We start from the raw sequence: 18946 nt of genomic DNA, 5'->3' as shown, positions 1-18946 counted from the left end.
GGAAAGTTTGTGACTGTTGGATGTGTGTGAGATTTTTGAAAATAATGTTGTGTTTTTGATAGGTGTGATACTGGTTATGGTGGTAAGGGTTGTTTGCCAGTTAAAAGTTTAGAAAAAGTGTTAAAAGATAACTTTGATAAAGAGTTGCAGCCCTCAAATTGGACAGAGCAGCATGGATTTGAAATCAACAATACATGTGGGCTTTTGGTGTCTGGTAACGCTGCTGTCTTTAACAAGGTCAGTTTGATCACTTGTTTCTCTGTACTGTATTTTCGCATCTCCAGAATCATAGGCAAATTCTGTAATACGTGTCACATACTGTATGTATCACATGTGACGCCTGTATTATGCTAAGGTTAGGTTGGACCTATGGACTATGATACAGGCATCATATGTGACTCTGTATCACCGAATATGGCTATATACTGGACAAATTACAGATACAGTACCGAGAATCAGTCATTTTTTCATCACATGTTTTTCAAAGTCAATAAATACCAAATATGGTTTTATTCCATAAACTTAAACATAGTATAAGCTTATGTACACAAAATTACCAAAGTTATAGATAAGAAAACTCAAAATAAGCAAAGCTGTTAAGAAAGATCCTTAAAAAAACAATAAAGTATAAGAAATAAGAAAGGTTTCTTTGATATCTTGCATGAAGTATACTATATCTGTATTCTTTATTTTCTTTTTTAATAGGATGGTTTAAGAATGCTTACCACAACAGACTTAAATGCCTGGATGATGGAGTACATTCAGTTTACTATGAGGTTTGGTTGTGTAGACGATGTAAAAGATGCACATGGTAGTCATAGTGTTCTAGTCCAGTATTCTAATAACGGTGGCGTCGATTGGAAAACAATCAAAGAAATTTATTCCAGAACACCAGAGGGTCCGAAATTTTATAACTTTCAACTGCCTGCAGATGCGTTGCATAATGGGACACGATTCAGATTCTGGCAACCAAATCACAATGGTAAGAAATACAAGCTAGAATTTGTTATGGGAAATCCCCCTATGATATAATGAGGTTAACGCCCTTTCTTACCAATTCTTGTGTACAAATCCTTTCCTCTAACTTGCATCCGGAGAAGGATTCTTTCTCAAGGTTGGTTCCCACAAGAGAAGCAACGCAAGGACGTAGATGCAACGCAAGCAAGTTGACCAATCAAAAGCGACTGTTCGAATATTCCACCGCCTGTGATTGGTCAAATCAGTTGCGTTGCATTGCATCCTTGCGTTGCATCTCTAGGAAACCCTGGTTCATGAAGAAAAATGATTGACCAAAAGTCAATACTGGGACTATACCCAGGGATTTGCCTGTTTGTGAAATCAGACATAAAGTAGGAGTGGGATTATACCCGAGGATATACGGTATATATTACATATGTAAGTCAATGTCTTGTAGGTGCCAATAAACAGATGTGGGCCCTTGATGACGTGGTTGTAGGTGGCAACCTCCAAGCACCAGTTATACTTAGTGATGACTTTCAACAAAACGAGCATGTTAGTTCCAACTGGTTGTTTCATCCAGGAGGTTCGTTCTCTCAGACTTATTGCTCGTCAAACAGTGATAAAACAGATGCTAATGCACAATCGTAAGTTGTTTGAATTTGATTTGTGACAACTTAGGCGGTGGGAACTCGTTAGGTCGTTTAATTTATTGTGCGTGGTACATACTTGATTACCTTAAGTGATGCTTACCTTAAGTGATGCTTACCTTAAGTGATGCTTACCTTAAGTGATGCTTACCTTAAGTGATGCTTACCTTAAGTGATGCTTACCTTAAGTGATGCTTACCTTAAGTGATGCTTACCTTAAGTGATGCTTACCTTAAGTGATGCTTACCTTAAGTGATGTTTACCTTAAGTGAAATAAGGAGACGAAGAGTACTACTCGTATAGGCTGCCTCCTCTCATAGTGTTTATGTGTGAGTCATATGTTGGTTTGAAAGTGTTGGGGCTTGAAACAATGTGGTAAGGTAATAAATTCCATGTGTTTATGATATGTATATCAAAGAAAGAAGCTCTACTATTAAATCAATATTGATTCTAGATTGAGATGCCAAACCAACAATACAATATGTATAGTTGAGTCCTAGGTAAAGGTCAAATGTCAGGTCAAATGTCATGTATGTTGATGAATATGTATGTGAGTTTTTATAAAAATAGTCGTCTACTATTCGAAGCAGTGACATTATTTGTATGTTATCAGGTATTTTCAAAACTTAACTTGATTGTTGTTTCAGAATTGAAAACAGAAAAGCTTTGGTGTTCCATCGCAGTGAAGGTGAGCGTTACGCCATGACAACGGATGTACATGTGGATGATTTCTCATTGATACAATTTGAAGTAAGTAGAGGTCAAATGTCAGGTCAAATGTCATGTATGTTGATGAATCTGAATGTGTAAGTTATGATTTGTATAGCAATGTTAGAGAGGGAGCTATTTATTGTGATTATTTAAATAACAATGACAAATTCATTGATGTTAATTATGTTAACTGCGCCTTTTTTAGGAGACATAATTAATTGTTTTTGAAAGTTATGATGTTGTTTTTTGTTTGTTTTGTTGCTCACCTTCTTGATGTTAATTTTATCAAATTTGTTTTGATGTATTAATAAAGGATTTTAAAGAATATTGTAAGTTTTTATAACAATTATTTATTACAGATAACTTTGTTGAATGTGTGTTAAAAAACAAATACACAAATTTGTTTTCTTGTATTTTTCTAGATTAACATAGGATGCACGTCAGACTCCTCCGAAGATGATCCTGTTCGTCTCGAGTACAGTCGTGATCACGGTACCAATTGGGATTTAGTTCGTCCAAATTGTTACGTAACAAACTTCACATCCGCTGCCTGTTCTCGTAATCTACACATGCCCAGTATTTACTACAGCGGCGAATCGCCTGACTGGCAAAGAATAAGTATTCGCTTGTTAGGTCTTCATATCTGTGGGTAAGCTATCAAGTTTGTAATATTATTTGAAATATAAGTTATAATAGTTATAATAATGTACATTTAAACATTTTAACTTTAGGTTGATTGATTGAAATATATATTTATACTGGGTAACCTCTTCAGTCAAAGACTGGTCTCCCAGAGGGCCCAGTTGGTGATCAGTGGCTGTGATGTACTAATACACCGGGGTAACCCCCTACTCATCTCGAAAGATGTACTAGGTTCTTTAAAGTGCACACGAGCTAGTTGTGTACACTGGACCTACGGTTTATAGTCCTTATCCGAGAAGACTCGTTCTATCACCAGAACCATGGAGTGAGTGAGCCTCGAACCCTTGCCGATGTTATGGCTACGTAATTACGGTTCCACTGTCTTAACCGCTCAGCCACTCACTCACTACAATAGAGTGTAAAGCTCTGTCTACGCTATAACATTTTATGTGACAAAACAAATGTGATGTGCCCATAATATATAGACATGGTGATATCATATTCATATTTGGGCATATCACTACCATATTTGGGCACATCACACTTTTTTGTTAAACTAGTTTGATAGTGTAGACAGTGTAATACAAAGTATTCTTTAATAATATAGTTTTCACTATACAAACTTGTACTTGTGTGTAGACCCTATTTTTATTACTTAATTTTCACATCTAGCCCATTCATATTCACATTTATTTCGACAATAATTGTTACAATATAGATTAAGAAAGCTCACTGTTTCTTCCCTTTCCCATACAATTGAAAAAGATTCTACTGCAACTGAGGTACAATTTCATGCCACTTCCAAAAATATAGGCAAATGTGTATGTACTAAGATCATTGACACTGTAATAAATATTTGTCCTCCTCTCTGTATTAATAAATTGTCTAAATTTGTTTTTACCTAAATCTGTAAGGTCAGTGAGGTTCAGATGGGTGCAAGGCTTCTACAGCAGAGGTGCAGCAAGTCCAAAGCCCTGGGGCCTGGACACAGTGTACATTGGTCACATGTGTCCTTGTAATGGACATGGATTCTGTTTGGATAGCATGACTTGTTTGTGCGATGAGGGGTATTCTGGCAAACATTGCCAAATTACCAGGAAAAACCCAGTCTTCTTAACAGAATCATTTGAAGGTATTGAAATAACATTTTAAATACATTTTTGTAAATTTCTTTTGATGTTTCAATTTCAATGTATTTACCATTTCAAATATTGTACATAAAAGATAAACAACAAATGTTGATGTGGATGACCGTAAGAGTAAAGCTTGTTTGCCGGTCACCCATTAGTGCAGTACATTAGAAACAACATGAAGACAGGACAAAGACAAGACATGTATTGCAAATATTAAGTTTTTTTTCTCTGACTTATTAGGTCCATTATCAAAACAAAAGTTTATACAATGGAGTAGCGGAGAAAGGACTGAAAAGTGTGGAATCCTGATAACGGGCAAAAGTATGCATTTTCCAAATAATGGCCGCCGAATACTTGTGACGACTGACATGGACCTAACTACTGCTACGTAAGTATATGATGATCATCTTTGCTATAAAAACAATACTTTGGAGACAATTATAAGGCTGTCTACACTATCAAACTTCATGTGACAAAAAAGTGTGATATGCTTAAATATGGTAGTGATTTGACATCATCATGTCCATATGGGCACATCACATTCTTTTGTCACAAAGTTTGATAGTGTAGACATAACTTAAGGTATTAACCTCAGATGACATTTATTCATTTAAATTACTTTGTATTCCAGTGTTGTACAATTTTACATCAAGCTTGGCTGCCAACTAACTACCAAAGGTAAGGCAGACCATCCTGTACTGTTGCAATATTCAACTGATGGCGGCTTATCTTGGATTCTCATTGAGGAGTTGCGATTTAACAAAAAAAACAACTCTGTGATGTACATGGCATTGGAGCTGCCACATAAGGCCAAGCGTAACGCCTCTCGTATCAGGTGGTGGCAACCATCGACTAATGGAACATTCCGGCAGGATTGGGCCATTGATCAGGTTAGTCTCCTTAGCAACAAATCAGGTCTCCAACTGACCTGACATTAAAGTACTGTACTATAGAGAGCATTCATGTACGACTACATTCAAATGAGGTTCTGCACAGTATAGGAAGATAATGATGATGATTCAGTAGTTTGTTTTTTTGCTAAATTTTTAAAACTTTATTTTAATTTCTTGTTATTTTAGATCTATATTGGTGGTCATATCCATGGCAAGAGATCCCTGACGGAGGACTTCCAATATGGCGTACAAAACGATGATAATGGACTACCTGTTGAAACGGATCCTAATTGGATGATTTCACCTGGAAGTTCCAGGGAATATGTTAGTATAAAACATTGCTTTAGATGAAGTCTATAAGCGCTTCCTTTTGAATTGGATGTAGGCTTCTGTCACAAAATATGAAATGAAAATTATATGTGTGCAATTTCCAAGCTATTAGAGGTATATTATATTCTAAAAATTCATGTTAGATTTGGGTAGTGGTACTGTTTTGGTATCTATAGAAGAAGCAAGGTACTTGTCTTTAAAACCCACTGTTTGGTTGTAAACAAAAATATTAGTCAAGCTACCACGCTACTTGTATTTTATTTGCAGGTGTGTGGTTCAGAGCGACGTGTTCTTAGCTTTGCAGACAACACGTTGAAACGCTACACCATCACATCAGATGTCCTAGTTAATGAGTTGACATATCTGCAGTTTGAACTTGCTATGGGTTGTGATGAGACCCAACATTGCTATTGTAAGTACTCAAGGGTAGAAGCAGAATGTATTCAATGGTAGCAGTCATTTTGTTAATAATGATAATACAAAATAATCCTTCTGTACTATGCTAATAAGACTTATTGGCTTAGTAGGTGACTGTTTCTGCAACTGTATGCAAAATGTGGTGATGTAACAACTCTTGAGTGTTAAGCTACACTATCAAGTTAGAAAAAAAAGTGTCATGTGCTCCAAATATGGTAGTGATATGACATCATTTTTTGTCACATAAAGTGTGATAGTGTAGCTTTACAAATTGTTGGTTACATTTTAGTGCAGTTGTTTTGAAAGGTTTGATTTGTTATCATTTTATTTAGTAAGATTTTTTTTTTAATTGTGTTATTCTGAAATAAAAATGGTCGATCAATTTGCTTTGCAGCTATTAATCTTGAGTTTTCAATTGATATGGGCAAGACATGGAACCTGCTTCAGAAGGAATGCATGTCAAATCAAGTGGATTGCGTGAAGTATCAACAGGGTACAATATACACAGCTGATGAGTATTATGGGTGGAATAGAATAGTTATTCACCTCCCTGCTCACTCAAGGCAAGTTCTCTTACAGCTTGTAAAATGTCTGAAGTTATAGCATAATAATAGTATTATTCATAATACGTCGATCTTATTTGGCGCCTAATGCACAAAGTCTTTAAACACTTCACATTATTACCCCAGTCATTTTTTGGATCAAATACGTCTGGAAACATACTCCAAAATGTTGCGCAGTTGTGTTTTGACCTATACCAGGTACCCATTTATACATCTGGGTGGAGAGAGGCAAACATAAGTAAAGTATCTTGCCAAAGGATACAAACAATGTAACAAGCTTTTGAATTTTAACTTGCGATCTCACAATCAATAGTCCAACGTCTAACACCCTGCGCCATCCATGTCATCAAAGTACTTGATGTTTAAAGTTTTATTTTTCATTAAACAGGTCTAAGTCAACCCGCTTCCGATGGCTCCAACCAGGTGGATATTCCACAGGTGAATCCTGGGCGCTAGGGTATGTGTACATAGGACCTGACTGCCCCAATATGTGCTCTGGACATGGAACCTGTAACATTGCTAGCTGCATGTGAGTATTATGTTGTACAACAGAGTTTGTTCTTAGCTTAAGTGTTCTGACCTTTAAGTGAATCAGGAGGCAAGTGAGTTAGTACTTGTATTGACTGCCTCCTCTCTTGGATGTGTTAATGTGTTTGTCATTATGATTGTTTCATATTTATATTTGTGATTGTTTCAAAAGGAGTTAGTTACTTAGGTTAATTTAGTTTGTCTACAAATGCACAGGTATTGTATTCATACAAAACATTTTTTTTTAAATTTCAGTTGTGATGATGGGTGGAAGGGCAAACAGTGCAATGCACCCAAATCTGCACTCCCCACTCAAATTAGGGAAATGTTCTCGGACGAAACCTATCTGAAAACGAATTGGTTGAAAATAAATGGTGCTCAAGTGGACAATGAGTGTGGACCTGTGGCATCCGGACAATCTCTTCATTTTGTTAAAGTGAGTCATTGTTTTGTTTGGTTTAACATTTCATGATGTACAGTCAACTCTTTGAAAAGCAATTCAAACTATAAGAAAATTCTGTTTTAGGATGTACAGTCAACTCTTTAAAAAAACAAAAAATTCTGTTAATCTTTGTAAAATTTGAATTCTGAAAACTTATTTAGTCGAAGGGTCAGAAGTCAACTGTTTCCTTATTTATCTACTGTTTATGTAGTCATTTATCTGTGTCTTATTAAAGGCCTGCATTCGGCAATTGGTGACCAATGATCTTGACCTTGTGCAAGCGGAGCATGTCCAGTTTTACTTTAAATATGGTTGTTTATCTCGGCCGAGCATCCGCGATCAAGGAGTGCTCGTGGAATACTCAACAAATGGAGGAATCGTGTGGAACCCTTTGATGGAGCTGCTGTATGATCAGTATAAATATCCTACGTAAGTTATTGTCTTTAAGTCGTTGCCTTTCGTAATATTTATTCAACCAAGAAGGAAAAAAAGGTATATTAGTACATAAATAAAATAATAGCATTTTTCTTCAAATATCTATCTAAGTATAAAAAATAAATTCAATGGATTTAATTCAATGCATATATATTTAAAAAATAAATATATATGCAAAAGTACATTTACTCATTATATTTTGATAAATAATAATACGTTATACATTTCTCAAAAATGGTTAAGGTTTTACATTCAGTCAGTTTCTTCATAATATACAAGGATTTAATGTTGGTATGGTGAGCTTATCTGGAACTATTGAATGAAAAAAATTAACTCAAATAATTTTGTTATTGTAGGTTTGTTTCCATACCGCTAGTTTCTGAAGCCAAGTTCAATGGAACGCGTATTCGTTGGCATCAACCAAAGCATGAAGGTCACAGGCAGACTGACTGGGTCATTGATAATATATTCATTGGTGGTTCAAACGTTTTACCAAGTTCACACGTTGACAACTTTGAAGAGGGCGTGGTCAGTAAACAATGGCTGTTTCATGACAACACTATGCTTGCACCTTACTGCGTTGCTGATTGGCTACTTAATCCTATATCTGATGGCAGGCCTAATAGCTGGTCACTGATTGGTGGAGTGAATCCTCTTCATAATACGCTGATAACCACTACAGATATCCATCTTCAAAAAGGTTCAGTTTTAGAATTTAAGGTTTGTTTATTTTTTAAATTTTTAATTAAAGCTGATATAAACTACTTAAAAAAGTTATATTATATTTTAAAATATGAAATGATTGTGGCAGTACAATTTATTATCAATTTCCTTTTTAAGTTAAGTTGTTTTTTGTTGTAAAAGATACGTTATATTTAATAATATTAATTAATTCTCATTACATATTAATTAATTTATATATCATATTTACGAAATACAAAATGATTATAAATTTTCTTAATTTTAATTTAAGTTAAGTGTTGGTTGTGATGCATCATGGGATAGTGTCATGACACCAATTGACCTTCTTTATTCTACTGATTATGGAATTAGTTGGCAACACCTAGTCAGGAATTGCCTACCATCTCACCCAGAGTGTAACGGTGAAGTCACTCCTTCTAGCACGTACTATGCCAACCCGGGCTGGAGACGAGTTGTTATACCGATTCCAGACCGAGCTATTACTAGGTAAGTTTAAGTATTTACCATGAAGTAAAGAGTAAATGTACAGCTTCATTGAAGTGACCTTCAATATTTGAATCTCACTTAAACTTACTAAACTAATATTAAAAACAGTTTTGTTCCCATTCTGGTTATATTTTTATATGAACCTGCTGTTAAGCTCTGTCTACACTATCAAACTATATATATGGACATGATGATGTCACATCACTACCATATTTAGGCACATCACACTTATTTTGTCAAACTTGTTTGATAGTGTAGACAGAGCTTTAAATGTGTGCCTATGTTTATATACCTTTAGAGCAACAAGAATACGATGGGCTCAACAACATTTCTTCACCAACAATACCATCAACCAACAGTGGGCATTGGATGATGTTAGGATAGGGCCTAGTTGCTATGCAATGTGCAGTGGTCATGGATCCTGCCATTACCCAATATGCATCTGTGATACAGGATTTTATGGCAGCTTTTGTGAGAGTAGTTCTACATTGAAGGTATTTCATTTTATTGTTTAAAAGTGGAGTTGAGTTTTGTAGTGAATTGGTGGTTGTGATGCTCGGCTACCAATCCAAGGGTCCTGGGTTCAAGTCATGTCATGTCAGGATTTTTTCTAATGACAATTTACAACTCCATTCCCAAAGACTTGTATTAAGACTTTGTTAATGTAGAGCATCTTGTGTATATGTCTTGTGAGCAGGATTGCCACCTGTAAGAAGGATAGTGAATGAATTCTCTTATGGTTATCTTTGGAAATTTGCCTAAATAAATTTTTTTTTAAAGAAAGAAAAGAAAAATTTACTTACTTTTTATCACATACACAAACACATGCTGATTGATAAGTAATAATATAAAATAGATATTAATCTAGTTCTGTTTTATTTTAGACAATATTAAAAGACAGGTTTCAGAGGCATCAGATTGACTATGACAATTGGGCATTTATCCAAGGTGGAAGAACTATCGCTAGCCAGCATAAAAGTTGCGGCATTTTGTCTGAAGGTCGCTCACTGTACTTTAACCAGCCAGTATTGCGACTCGCAGAAACTATAGATCTTGATTTACGCAACGCACGTTTCTTGAAGTATTACGCGATGATAGGTAGCGAGTTTTCTACGCCGCACTGCCTGACGCCACAGAGTCGACATGATAGTGTTATTTTACAGTATTCAATCAATGCAGGTACATTTTTGTTTTTATTTTGTTTTATTCAGGCAAATTGCCAAGGATAACCATAAGCGAATTCATTCACTATCCTTCTTAAAGGTGGCAATCCTGTTCACAAGACAAACATATACACGAGATGCTTTACATAAAGTCTTATTACAAGTCTTTGGGAGTGGAGTTGTAATTTGTCATCAGAAAAAATATGTCAGATTTGAACCCAGGACCCTTGAATTGGTAGCCAAGCATCATAATCACCAAGCCACAACTCCACACAATTTGTTTCTTTACCTTCTTTTATTATTTCATAATAGCATAATATAATATAACAAATATGAAAAAAAATAAAATCAATTTTATTAAGATTATTAAATTGTTTAAATTTTAGGAATAACCTGGCAACTCCTCCATGAGCTGGATTACAATAATTACCAGGTACCAAGACAAGATTACATTCCACTTCCAGTCAGCGCACGAACCAGGTCAACACGGTTTAGATGGTGGGCACCAATGTCACCAGCCTCACCTCAGCCACAGTGGGCATTGGATGATGTTTATATTGGTACAGTATTTGTCTTTTGTTTTTGTTTCATGGAATTGGCTTTCTGTTACATTGTGTATTCATATATTGTGACAGGGTTGTTTATTCTACTGTAGATTGTCTTTTTCACCCAGGTGTATAAATGGGTACTGACAATATATAATTAATTAAAAGCACCAGTTGGGGTGCTTTAAAAATCTGAAACCTTCATATTGACCTCGACCTTCTTTTGATCAATTACCTACTTTCGCTTTTTTTTCCATTGTTAAAATTGTATACAGTACAGTAGTATTTAACTTTATTTAGGTGGATCCGAAATTAACAACATCAACTTATTTGCTGATTTTAATGATAATACGATCGAGGAAACAAAGTGGGATTTTTACCCGTATGGACAGCTACGAGCAGGAGTTTGTGGTAACTTTGGTAACTCAATTGGATGGGATCACATATCAGCTGATGATCGTCATGTTAGTCTCACAACCAGACAGCTCATAGTTGATGCAGAGTATATGATACAGTTTAAGGTACTGATTGTCTGATTTGGCCCATTGCCAGAAAGTCCAACATTCACACCTATCTATATTGCCACCTCTGCAATCATAATTGTTTAAAATGTTATCAATAAGTTGTACTAACAGTCCAGTGGACTCTAGTGGTACTAAAGTGGTGTGGTCAATTGTGAAAGGGTTCTACGTTTTGCTTGTGTTCCATTCCACATTGCTATTTTTCTGCTCATTAGGACAATTCTTGTATAAATTTGAATAATAACTTATATTTTCACACTTTTTGTTCATTTATATAATATTTTAAAAACATATCAGGTATAGATATTGCGCCTGTTTACATATGATCCTGTAATTCTTAAGTTTATACTTAATACTTTAATTTCTAGATCGCAGTAGGCTGCTCAAGCCAATCAAATTCATGTCAAACAACTTATCCTGTCCTACTGCAATTCAACACTGACCCCAGTCATCCAAACTGGCAGCTTATAGAGCGACAGTGCTTTCCAGGATCAGCCAATCCGCTGTGTCCACCATCGCAGTACCATCCAGGCAGCGTATACTCCGCTAATGACCACAAACAGTGGACAATGGTCACTTTGAAACTACCTGCAGAAACAGTCTCAAGGTAAAGCTCTGTCTAAACTATCAAAAACTTTATGTGACAAAAAGTGTGATGTGCCCATATATGGACCTGATGATGTCATATCACTACCATATTTGGGCACATCACACTTTGTTTTTGTCAAACTAGTGTAGACTGAACCCCACTGTAATTATCATTGGTTAATGCCCTGTTGTTGATTTATCAAGTAAAAATCTACCTTGTGTTTGATTGCCGTAACATGCTCATTTGAAGTCTCTCCTCTCTCTCTTGAAACATTTTCCGTTATTCTGACATTACGCTTTCCACGATTTGTTTCCATATTTTTCTGTTTTGGGCAGGATGGTTTTTATCTTAGTTATCTTGTGACTGTATTTTCTTTTATTCTAGTACAACCCAGTTTCGATGGATTCAGCTGTCTGGACATTCTAGACGTAGAGCACCTCGATGGTCATTAGATGACATTTACATTGGAGAGGCCTGCCCCTCATTGTGCCATGGTCATGGAACCTGCTTACCTGTAGGATTCTGTGTTTGTGATGAAGGATATGGAGGTATTGTATAGTGTTATATTGTGCAGTTTTATCATTAGGCAATGCTACAGCAGTCTAGCAAACAGACCAAATAGTACATTCTCAATACAAACTTTTTGAAAATCAGAAAGTCTCCCAAAGGTATAAAAGGTGTCAAATTCTTTTTACCACTAAAAAACATCCGGAATACCAGAACTTCTGACAGGCCAACCAAAGGGTGTCTGGTATTGGGAGAGTTGACTGTATTAGGCTCATATGTCCTTAGACCTGCTTGTATAAAATGTTATGCTATTCAAATGATTTCAGGGATTGTATACATCATTAAATCATTGTAGACACTCTTTTCTCTGTCTGCATGTACAGTCTATTTTTCAATAGTAATGGATTTAATTATTATCTTTTCTATCTCTTAATTATCTCTAGATGAGTCCTGTACCCCTATCAAGACCTTGGAACAAGATTTCCTTGATAACTTTGAAGGTAGTCTCCTAGCGTCACTTTGGAGTCGTGTTAGAGGAGGGCGCTTGGGTGTTGGATGCGGTTCACTTGTTCCGCACGCTCATGGCAAGTCGCTTTACTTTAGTAGCTGTGGATTGCGAGAGGCTATTACTGTGGAGTATGACACCAGAAATACAAGGTACAGAAAATTAATGATTGGTTGATGTTCCCATAATACTTTCCTGGTGTGTAGGGTTAAAACTACAGCCCTGAGTCAAATTGGGAGATGGGCCAGTTGGGTGTTACAATTACTTTATCCTTACACTTTGAGCAATTCATTCAAATGTATGACTTTATAATTCATAAGAATATGTTTTATGTGTTTTCACTCTAGGAGTGAGGACCTAAACTTGTCTTAGTTGGCCCTTTAACATGGTTACAATAAATAATAAGAACAAGTGAGAATATGAATTAATTAATTCGAATATGTTTTATGTGTTCATTTTAGGGAAATTATATTTGTTATTCAAATTGGAAGTGCAAGACCATCCCCATCATGCAACATACATCAGGCGTCAGGGGCAACCACAAATAAGTCCGTCCTGTTCCAATACACAAATGATAACGGCACAAATTGGAACTTGATTGCGGAACATCACCCACAGTCTTACAATCATGCGACGAAAGTGAAGTATGAACTTCCGGTCCAAGCCAAAGCAAATGGCGTGAGGTTCAGATGGTGGCAGCCATTCCATATGGGTGCAGGATATGATCAGTGGGCTATAGATCATGTTGAACTTGTGTTGTGAGTACAGTTCATAGTTCATAGTTCATTTTATTTGTCCAATACAATTGCTCAAAATTAGATAAATCATTTCTGCTGTTTACAGATTGTACAGTAATTAGGGAGACTTTTGGTGAAGACAATTAATATTTTTGTACAGTAAGCTACTGTTGTCTGATCGCTGTCCTAGCAACAGCAGGTCATGTCAATGTCACTGTCTTAGCAACAGCAGGTCATGTCGACATATATGTCATTGCCAATGACACTGTCTTAGCAACAGCAGGTCATGTCAACATACATGTCGTTGCCAATGACACTGTCTTAGCAACAGCAGGTCATCTCAAATTTCTGCTGTTTACAGGTTGTAAAGTAATTAGAGAGACTTTTGGTGAAGACAATTAATATTTTTGTTGCACTACTTTTTGTCAGCGTATCGGGCATAAACGGATGCATGAGCGTTAATGTACCTATTAATTGTGAATTTGTATCGCGCACTCCTTTGTCCCAAAAAATAAAAACAGTCGGTCGTAGTATCAAGTATCGTAGATAGCCTAGGATGATGAGCACTTTAAATAGACCTGTAGGCATGGCCAAATGAATATCAAAGAAGATGAATGAAGATAGGACTACAACAACAGTAATTAAAAAGTAGGCTAGTTTAGCTAGAGTATACATGTAGGTATATATATATATAAGTGAATATATTATACAATTTTAGTAGAAAGTTAAATTAGGCCAAACCAAGGCCAACACATGTTGATCAACATCTTTGGTTGTTGTTGTTTGTTGTTTTTTTTTTTTTTTGCATTCATAGACTAGGCCTACAATACATCTACGGTACACATTTATAGTGTGATTCACACAGATGCTTGTGGATGAAGTTCAAAATACGTCTTCCACCAAAATCTCTATCTCTCTCTAAGCTTTATCTTTTAATAGTTTTTTTTGTAATTTGCCTTTTGAACCAATAATATAATTTCTATTTTTATATTGTTTTATCAGACAAGAATCCCATACATTTTCATTTATATTGATTGACTTTAATACTTTACAGAAATCGAAGGCTCCCGATTGGTCAAAGTCAACCACGTAGAACACTGCAATATGGATAACATATCAAGACAATCTTTAACTGGACTTTCTACTATATTTTTGCTGTAAATTTAAACTGTATATTATCAAAGTTTTTAAAATTAATAGTATAAACAAATTGTAGTTTAGTAATCAATTAATGTAAAAATTATTTTAAATTAAATATATAAACTGTTTTATAGCTAGTTTTTCATTATATTAGATCCATGTTGTATTAATGTTGTATTATTATCTTGTGTGAATATTATTACATAAATGTTATCATATGCCTATAATTAAAAAACGATTGTTTGTACAGTAAGCTATCGGACCATTTAATTAAGCATCACTGTTGTTTGATCGCTGTCCTAGCAACAGCAGGTCATGTCATTATGCATGTCGTTGCCAATGATGCTGTCCTAGCAACAGCAGGTCATGTCGTGTCGTTGCCAATGACGCTGTCCTAACAACAGCAAGTCATGTCAACATGCATGTTGTTGTTGCCAATGACGCTGTCTTAGCAACAGCAGGTCATGTCAGCATACGTGTCGTTGCCAATGATGCTGTCCTAGCAACAGCAGGTCATGTCAACATGCATGTCGTTGCCAATGACGCTGAATAATGGTTAAAACATTCTTTTTTTTGCACTATTAATTCCACTCAATGTCAGTGCTTTAAAAGACAAAAGAAAATACGCAACTAAATTCAATTATATTATATTTTATTTTTTACAATTGTATGAATTAACTACAAAAGTAAAAACCATTTACACTTAAAAACCTTTGTTACTATAAACTATTGAGTGCTTTAAAAGAAAAATGAGAAACGATGTAATTAATTAAATATTAATTATTTTATATTTGACAAGTGTAATTATTCCAAGGGGCAGAAATTGCTTATATTTACTTACAATGAAGTTTATGTTGTTGAATAAATAAATGAATAATTCCCAAGACTAATTATAATTCATTCAAACATAGATTCGGTAGTACATTAACAAAATTGTCAAATAATATGGCAAATATAAAGTATATACTTAGAAAATGTTTTTCCTTTTATGCTTTAATGTTTTTAAATGTTTTCTCATAACATTAAATAAATACTGCAGTATACCTTACTTATACTGCAGTAATACTAATAAGTATACTGTATAATATGTCCTAAATTTATTCTACTTTATTACAAGTAGAGGTAAAAGTACCATTTGTTTCACTTACTCATTCAACGTTATTGACAACAAATTTAATTATAACTGTAATTTTACACTGTAATTTGATAAAATCTAACACTTATTACCTGGGCTTTTAATTAAGTACTATATTTGAAATCCAATTTTTTTCTGCCAAAAATTTATAATATTGTTACAAATCTCTAGTTTATTGGGTTTTTTTTAACATAGCGGCACAAATTATTCTACCTCAAGTATAGGTATGACACGCTATGTGTGCTAAAATGTTTTCTTAAATTTTCATCTGGACAGCAATCCATCTTTAAATTATATTAATAATAATAAAAAGTTTATTTTATCCCATTACTATATATTTACATATACTTTTATAACAAACAACAATTTAAACCAATCACCATGAAGGTAAAAAGGATGTTATATGAGGTCCTCCGCACCATCTGTAACACCGGTAACACCCGAACATAACGGTACCTAATACAGATGCTCGTATTGACAAACGAAAAATTGTCCCAACTAAGGTTCGACCTGGTACCCTGTACAAAGAAAAAAACATATTTTTACTTTATTTTTTATTTTATTCAATCAAAACCAACAGCAATAATTACCGCCACTAACAGGTTTGAAACATAAAACAATACAACATCAGAAACAGTTAACAATAAAATACAGATATAAATATTTATAAATATGTAAAAACATAGATCAGCATGCCATAAACAATTTCAATTTAAAATGTATATTAAAAAAAACAGGTCACAACTGTGATTTTACAGCAGGTATAACAAACTTTTTGGAAGATGTGTTAGTTCGTACTTACTTCATTATCTCTTGAATTTGGCTAGTATTTGGTGGGTTATTCCAGTTTTCTACGATACCAGGTGTATGCCCAATGCCGACCACGCCCACAACTACAGGTGCCACATATGCTGTAAGAGAAAAAAAATTGAACAAATATAGAATTTAACCATAAAGGCCAATGGCTTCTATTGTAATCAAAAAAAAAAAATAATAATGGTAGTTTTATATAGCGCTGATCTCTCACCATTTTTATGTTCTGAGTAGAATGGCTGTGCACACATTCGTAAAGAATTTGCTAAGAACATGTCACGTTCTGTTACAAACACCCGACTTAGCGCTGGGAATTCTCCCGTCATTTCTTCCAACATTTCTTCTAACAAATCTTTCTGTTTACACTTCTCAACATCCTCTTTTCTGTTGAAAGATATAAATATTAGTAATTCATTAAGTACCATTTCACACTAAGAGTGTGTACTTAAGTACTTGTAATATCCATATCCAACTTACGTAATAGGATCCTTAGATGTGATCATGAACCAAGCTAGCCTCATCTTTTGCCAAACTGAAAGCTTGGCCATTGCTCTGTTTAAGGTGATCTGAATAGGTCTATCGCCAAGGTTTAATTTACAGCCAGGAATTTGCTGGGCCTAGAAAGCAAACAAAATTAATCTTATAGACGGCATGAACCTTCTAATACTGATCCTAATAATTGTTTTTTATTTATTTTTGTTCTTTATTTTACTTTCTTTGCTTTGCTTTCTGTTATTTCAACTATTATTTTATTAGTAATATACATATATTATCTTTATTACCATTATTGAAGAAAAGTTTTATTGAACTGAAAAAAAAAAAACAAGACGGCATGAAAACAAGCTAGTAATTTCCTGCATAAGGTGTTGAAACACCATAAATCTTACCTCTCTGAAAGCTCTTCGGAACTCACCCCCAGGGGCCATGCCTAGCTCCTTTGTCAGGTGGGCTGATAGACTTAGTAACAGAACTTGCATTAACCCGCTTACAACACCACTCTGGTAAAGAAACACATTATGAATCATTTTAGTGATTATAATTATTGGTGTCATAATCATTATTATCTTTGCTGTGATATTGATATACCTGCTTTATAGATAATCTTAATTTTTCCATGTTGATATTTTTAGCTTCTTCTAATAATGTTTCTTCGTCGAGCTGCATAATACTAAGGCGGCTTTTACACAATTCCACCATGACAATGTCTGGCTGCACTGCTTGTATCGTCTAAAAATTAATATAAAAAAAGGTTTTAAAATAATATTTTGAGACTGTATTTACTGTAATAAATCATTATTATGCAAATTATTATGCAAATTAATTAATTATTAGGTTAACACACCTGGGCAACATCATTCTGACTTTCTATACTGAAATGTGCGGTTCCAATAACATAAACTTTAGCCCCTTGTTCCGTTTCCAACACAGACACAGTCGACGGGAGAACAGGGTTCTCTTGTCTTTTAAGGAATTTCAATCGTAATAATTCCACATCATCCATATTGTCCTCCAGATCACTCTCCTCTCCGCTGCTGATGTCATACTCCACATCACTCTGGTCCGATGGCAGCACACCATCGTCTTCGTCCATGTTCTCATTCACGTGGTAACTACCGATCTCACTATCACTATCGTCACACATCCCTGGAGCATCGTCCCCGCCAGCATCCACTACATCAACCGGCATATTCGGTTGGCTGATTTTACGATACGTTCCTTGCTCTAAAACGTCGGTTTCCGTTTCTTGGGTTGCGGCATTTAACGTGTAACTTCCATCTTCACTGATACTGTCACATTGACTTTCTTTCTCGCTGTTCATCTCGTAACAGCCTTGTTTGCTCCCTCCTTCACCGTCGCTCATGTCAAGCTTTTCACTGAATCCATTTTCTAGGCCGGTGGATGTCGTAAGATCATCATCAACATCATCATTATTTTTTATCAAGATCTCCTCCTGAAGTTTGATGACATCAGAAGACATCACTACGTTGCCCTTGTTTGTTTACCTTCACTCTGTATGAATAGATATTAAGAAATTATGATAATATATAAACAGTAAAATATACTTAATCCTAGGCCCGGACAGGAGAGCTGTGACCTATACCATCGCAATAGACAACACCGCTTTTAGGCCTATCTTTATGTTGCCCTGCTGGTGGTGGTGGGCCTAGCCTACCTAACTTAGATTACCACATAATATCTAACTAGGAAATAACTAAAAGGTGATTTAGCATAATCAGTATAATGATAATTAATATGACAAATATAAGAAAATCATATTACCAAATAATGTGAGAATTTAATGTTAAACAGCTGTGATTAACAGACCAATTAAACCGAGTTGATGACAAAACAAAAACACATTACAACACAACGTCACACACCACTGATCACAATCTGACCTT

The 18946-nt window shown here is 35.1% G+C and overlaps 2 protein-coding genes across 2 annotated transcripts in view; one reads left to right on the top strand and one right to left on the bottom strand.

Annotated features, from left to right (window-relative positions):
• Positions 1 to 15670, top strand: part of LOC144856159 (reelin-like) — a 32453-nt gene extending 16783 nt beyond the window's left edge. The window contains exons 30-54 of the mRNA XM_078714117.1: positions 63 to 237; positions 706 to 982; positions 1415 to 1604; positions 2255 to 2357; positions 2741 to 2967; positions 3875 to 4092; positions 4334 to 4481; positions 4725 to 4983; positions 5173 to 5310; positions 5584 to 5728; positions 6128 to 6296; positions 6685 to 6825; positions 7080 to 7260; positions 7502 to 7695; positions 8058 to 8421; positions 8675 to 8889; positions 9188 to 9383; positions 9774 to 10068; positions 10439 to 10612; positions 10898 to 11118; positions 11487 to 11725; positions 12092 to 12255; positions 12658 to 12871; positions 13181 to 13477; positions 14511 to 15670. Coding sequence (XP_078570243.1) covers positions 63 to 237; positions 706 to 982; positions 1415 to 1604; positions 2255 to 2357; positions 2741 to 2967; positions 3875 to 4092; positions 4334 to 4481; positions 4725 to 4983; positions 5173 to 5310; positions 5584 to 5728; positions 6128 to 6296; positions 6685 to 6825; positions 7080 to 7260; positions 7502 to 7695; positions 8058 to 8421; positions 8675 to 8889; positions 9188 to 9383; positions 9774 to 10068; positions 10439 to 10612; positions 10898 to 11118; positions 11487 to 11725; positions 12092 to 12255; positions 12658 to 12871; positions 13181 to 13477; positions 14511 to 14568 — 5002 coding nt within the window. The 3' untranslated portion in view covers positions 14569 to 15670. The remainder of the gene's footprint in view (positions 1 to 62; positions 238 to 705; positions 983 to 1414; positions 1605 to 2254; positions 2358 to 2740; positions 2968 to 3874; positions 4093 to 4333; positions 4482 to 4724; positions 4984 to 5172; positions 5311 to 5583; positions 5729 to 6127; positions 6297 to 6684; positions 6826 to 7079; positions 7261 to 7501; positions 7696 to 8057; positions 8422 to 8674; positions 8890 to 9187; positions 9384 to 9773; positions 10069 to 10438; positions 10613 to 10897; positions 11119 to 11486; positions 11726 to 12091; positions 12256 to 12657; positions 12872 to 13180; positions 13478 to 14510) is intronic.
• Positions 15394 to 18916, bottom strand: LOC144856262 (traB domain-containing protein-like). The gene is made up of 8 exons (XM_078714208.1): positions 18825 to 18916; positions 17887 to 18554; positions 17631 to 17771; positions 17432 to 17542; positions 17022 to 17161; positions 16759 to 16928; positions 16534 to 16642; positions 15394 to 16249 (listed from the first exon to the last, which is right to left on the bottom strand). Exons 2-8 carry the CDS (start codon positions 18520 to 18522, stop codon positions 16108 to 16110), a joined length of 1449 nt encoding a protein of 482 aa, XP_078570334.1. The 5' UTR covers positions 18523 to 18554; positions 18825 to 18916; the 3' UTR covers positions 15394 to 16107.
• Positions 18917 to 18946: the final 30 nt, after the last annotated feature.

The sequence above is a fragment of the Antedon bifida genome, chromosome 11 (genome assembly GCF_963402885.1).
Source record: "Antedon bifida chromosome 11, ecAntBifi1.1, whole genome shotgun sequence".
Classification (NCBI taxonomy): Eukaryota; Metazoa; Echinodermata; class Crinoidea; order Comatulida; family Antedonidae; genus Antedon; species Antedon bifida.
Note: the sequence above shows the minus strand (reverse complement) of the source record. Positions and strands in the feature narration are given on the sequence as shown.

Excerpts from the sequence above, each read along its gene's own strand:
- LOC144856262 (XM_078714208.1), bottom strand. The coding sequence starts at position 18,522 with ATGTCTTCTGATGTCATCAAACTTCAGGAGGAGATCTTGATAAAAAAT. Across the intron at positions 17,543-17,630 it reads TAAGATTATCTATAAAGCAG|AGTGGTGTTGTAAGCGGGTT; the intron begins GTATATCAATAT and ends TTTCTTTACCAG. Across the intron at positions 16,643-16,758 it reads CTACTCAGAACATAAAAATG|CATATGTGGCACCTGTAGTT; the intron begins GTGAGAGATCAG and ends TTTCTCTTACAG.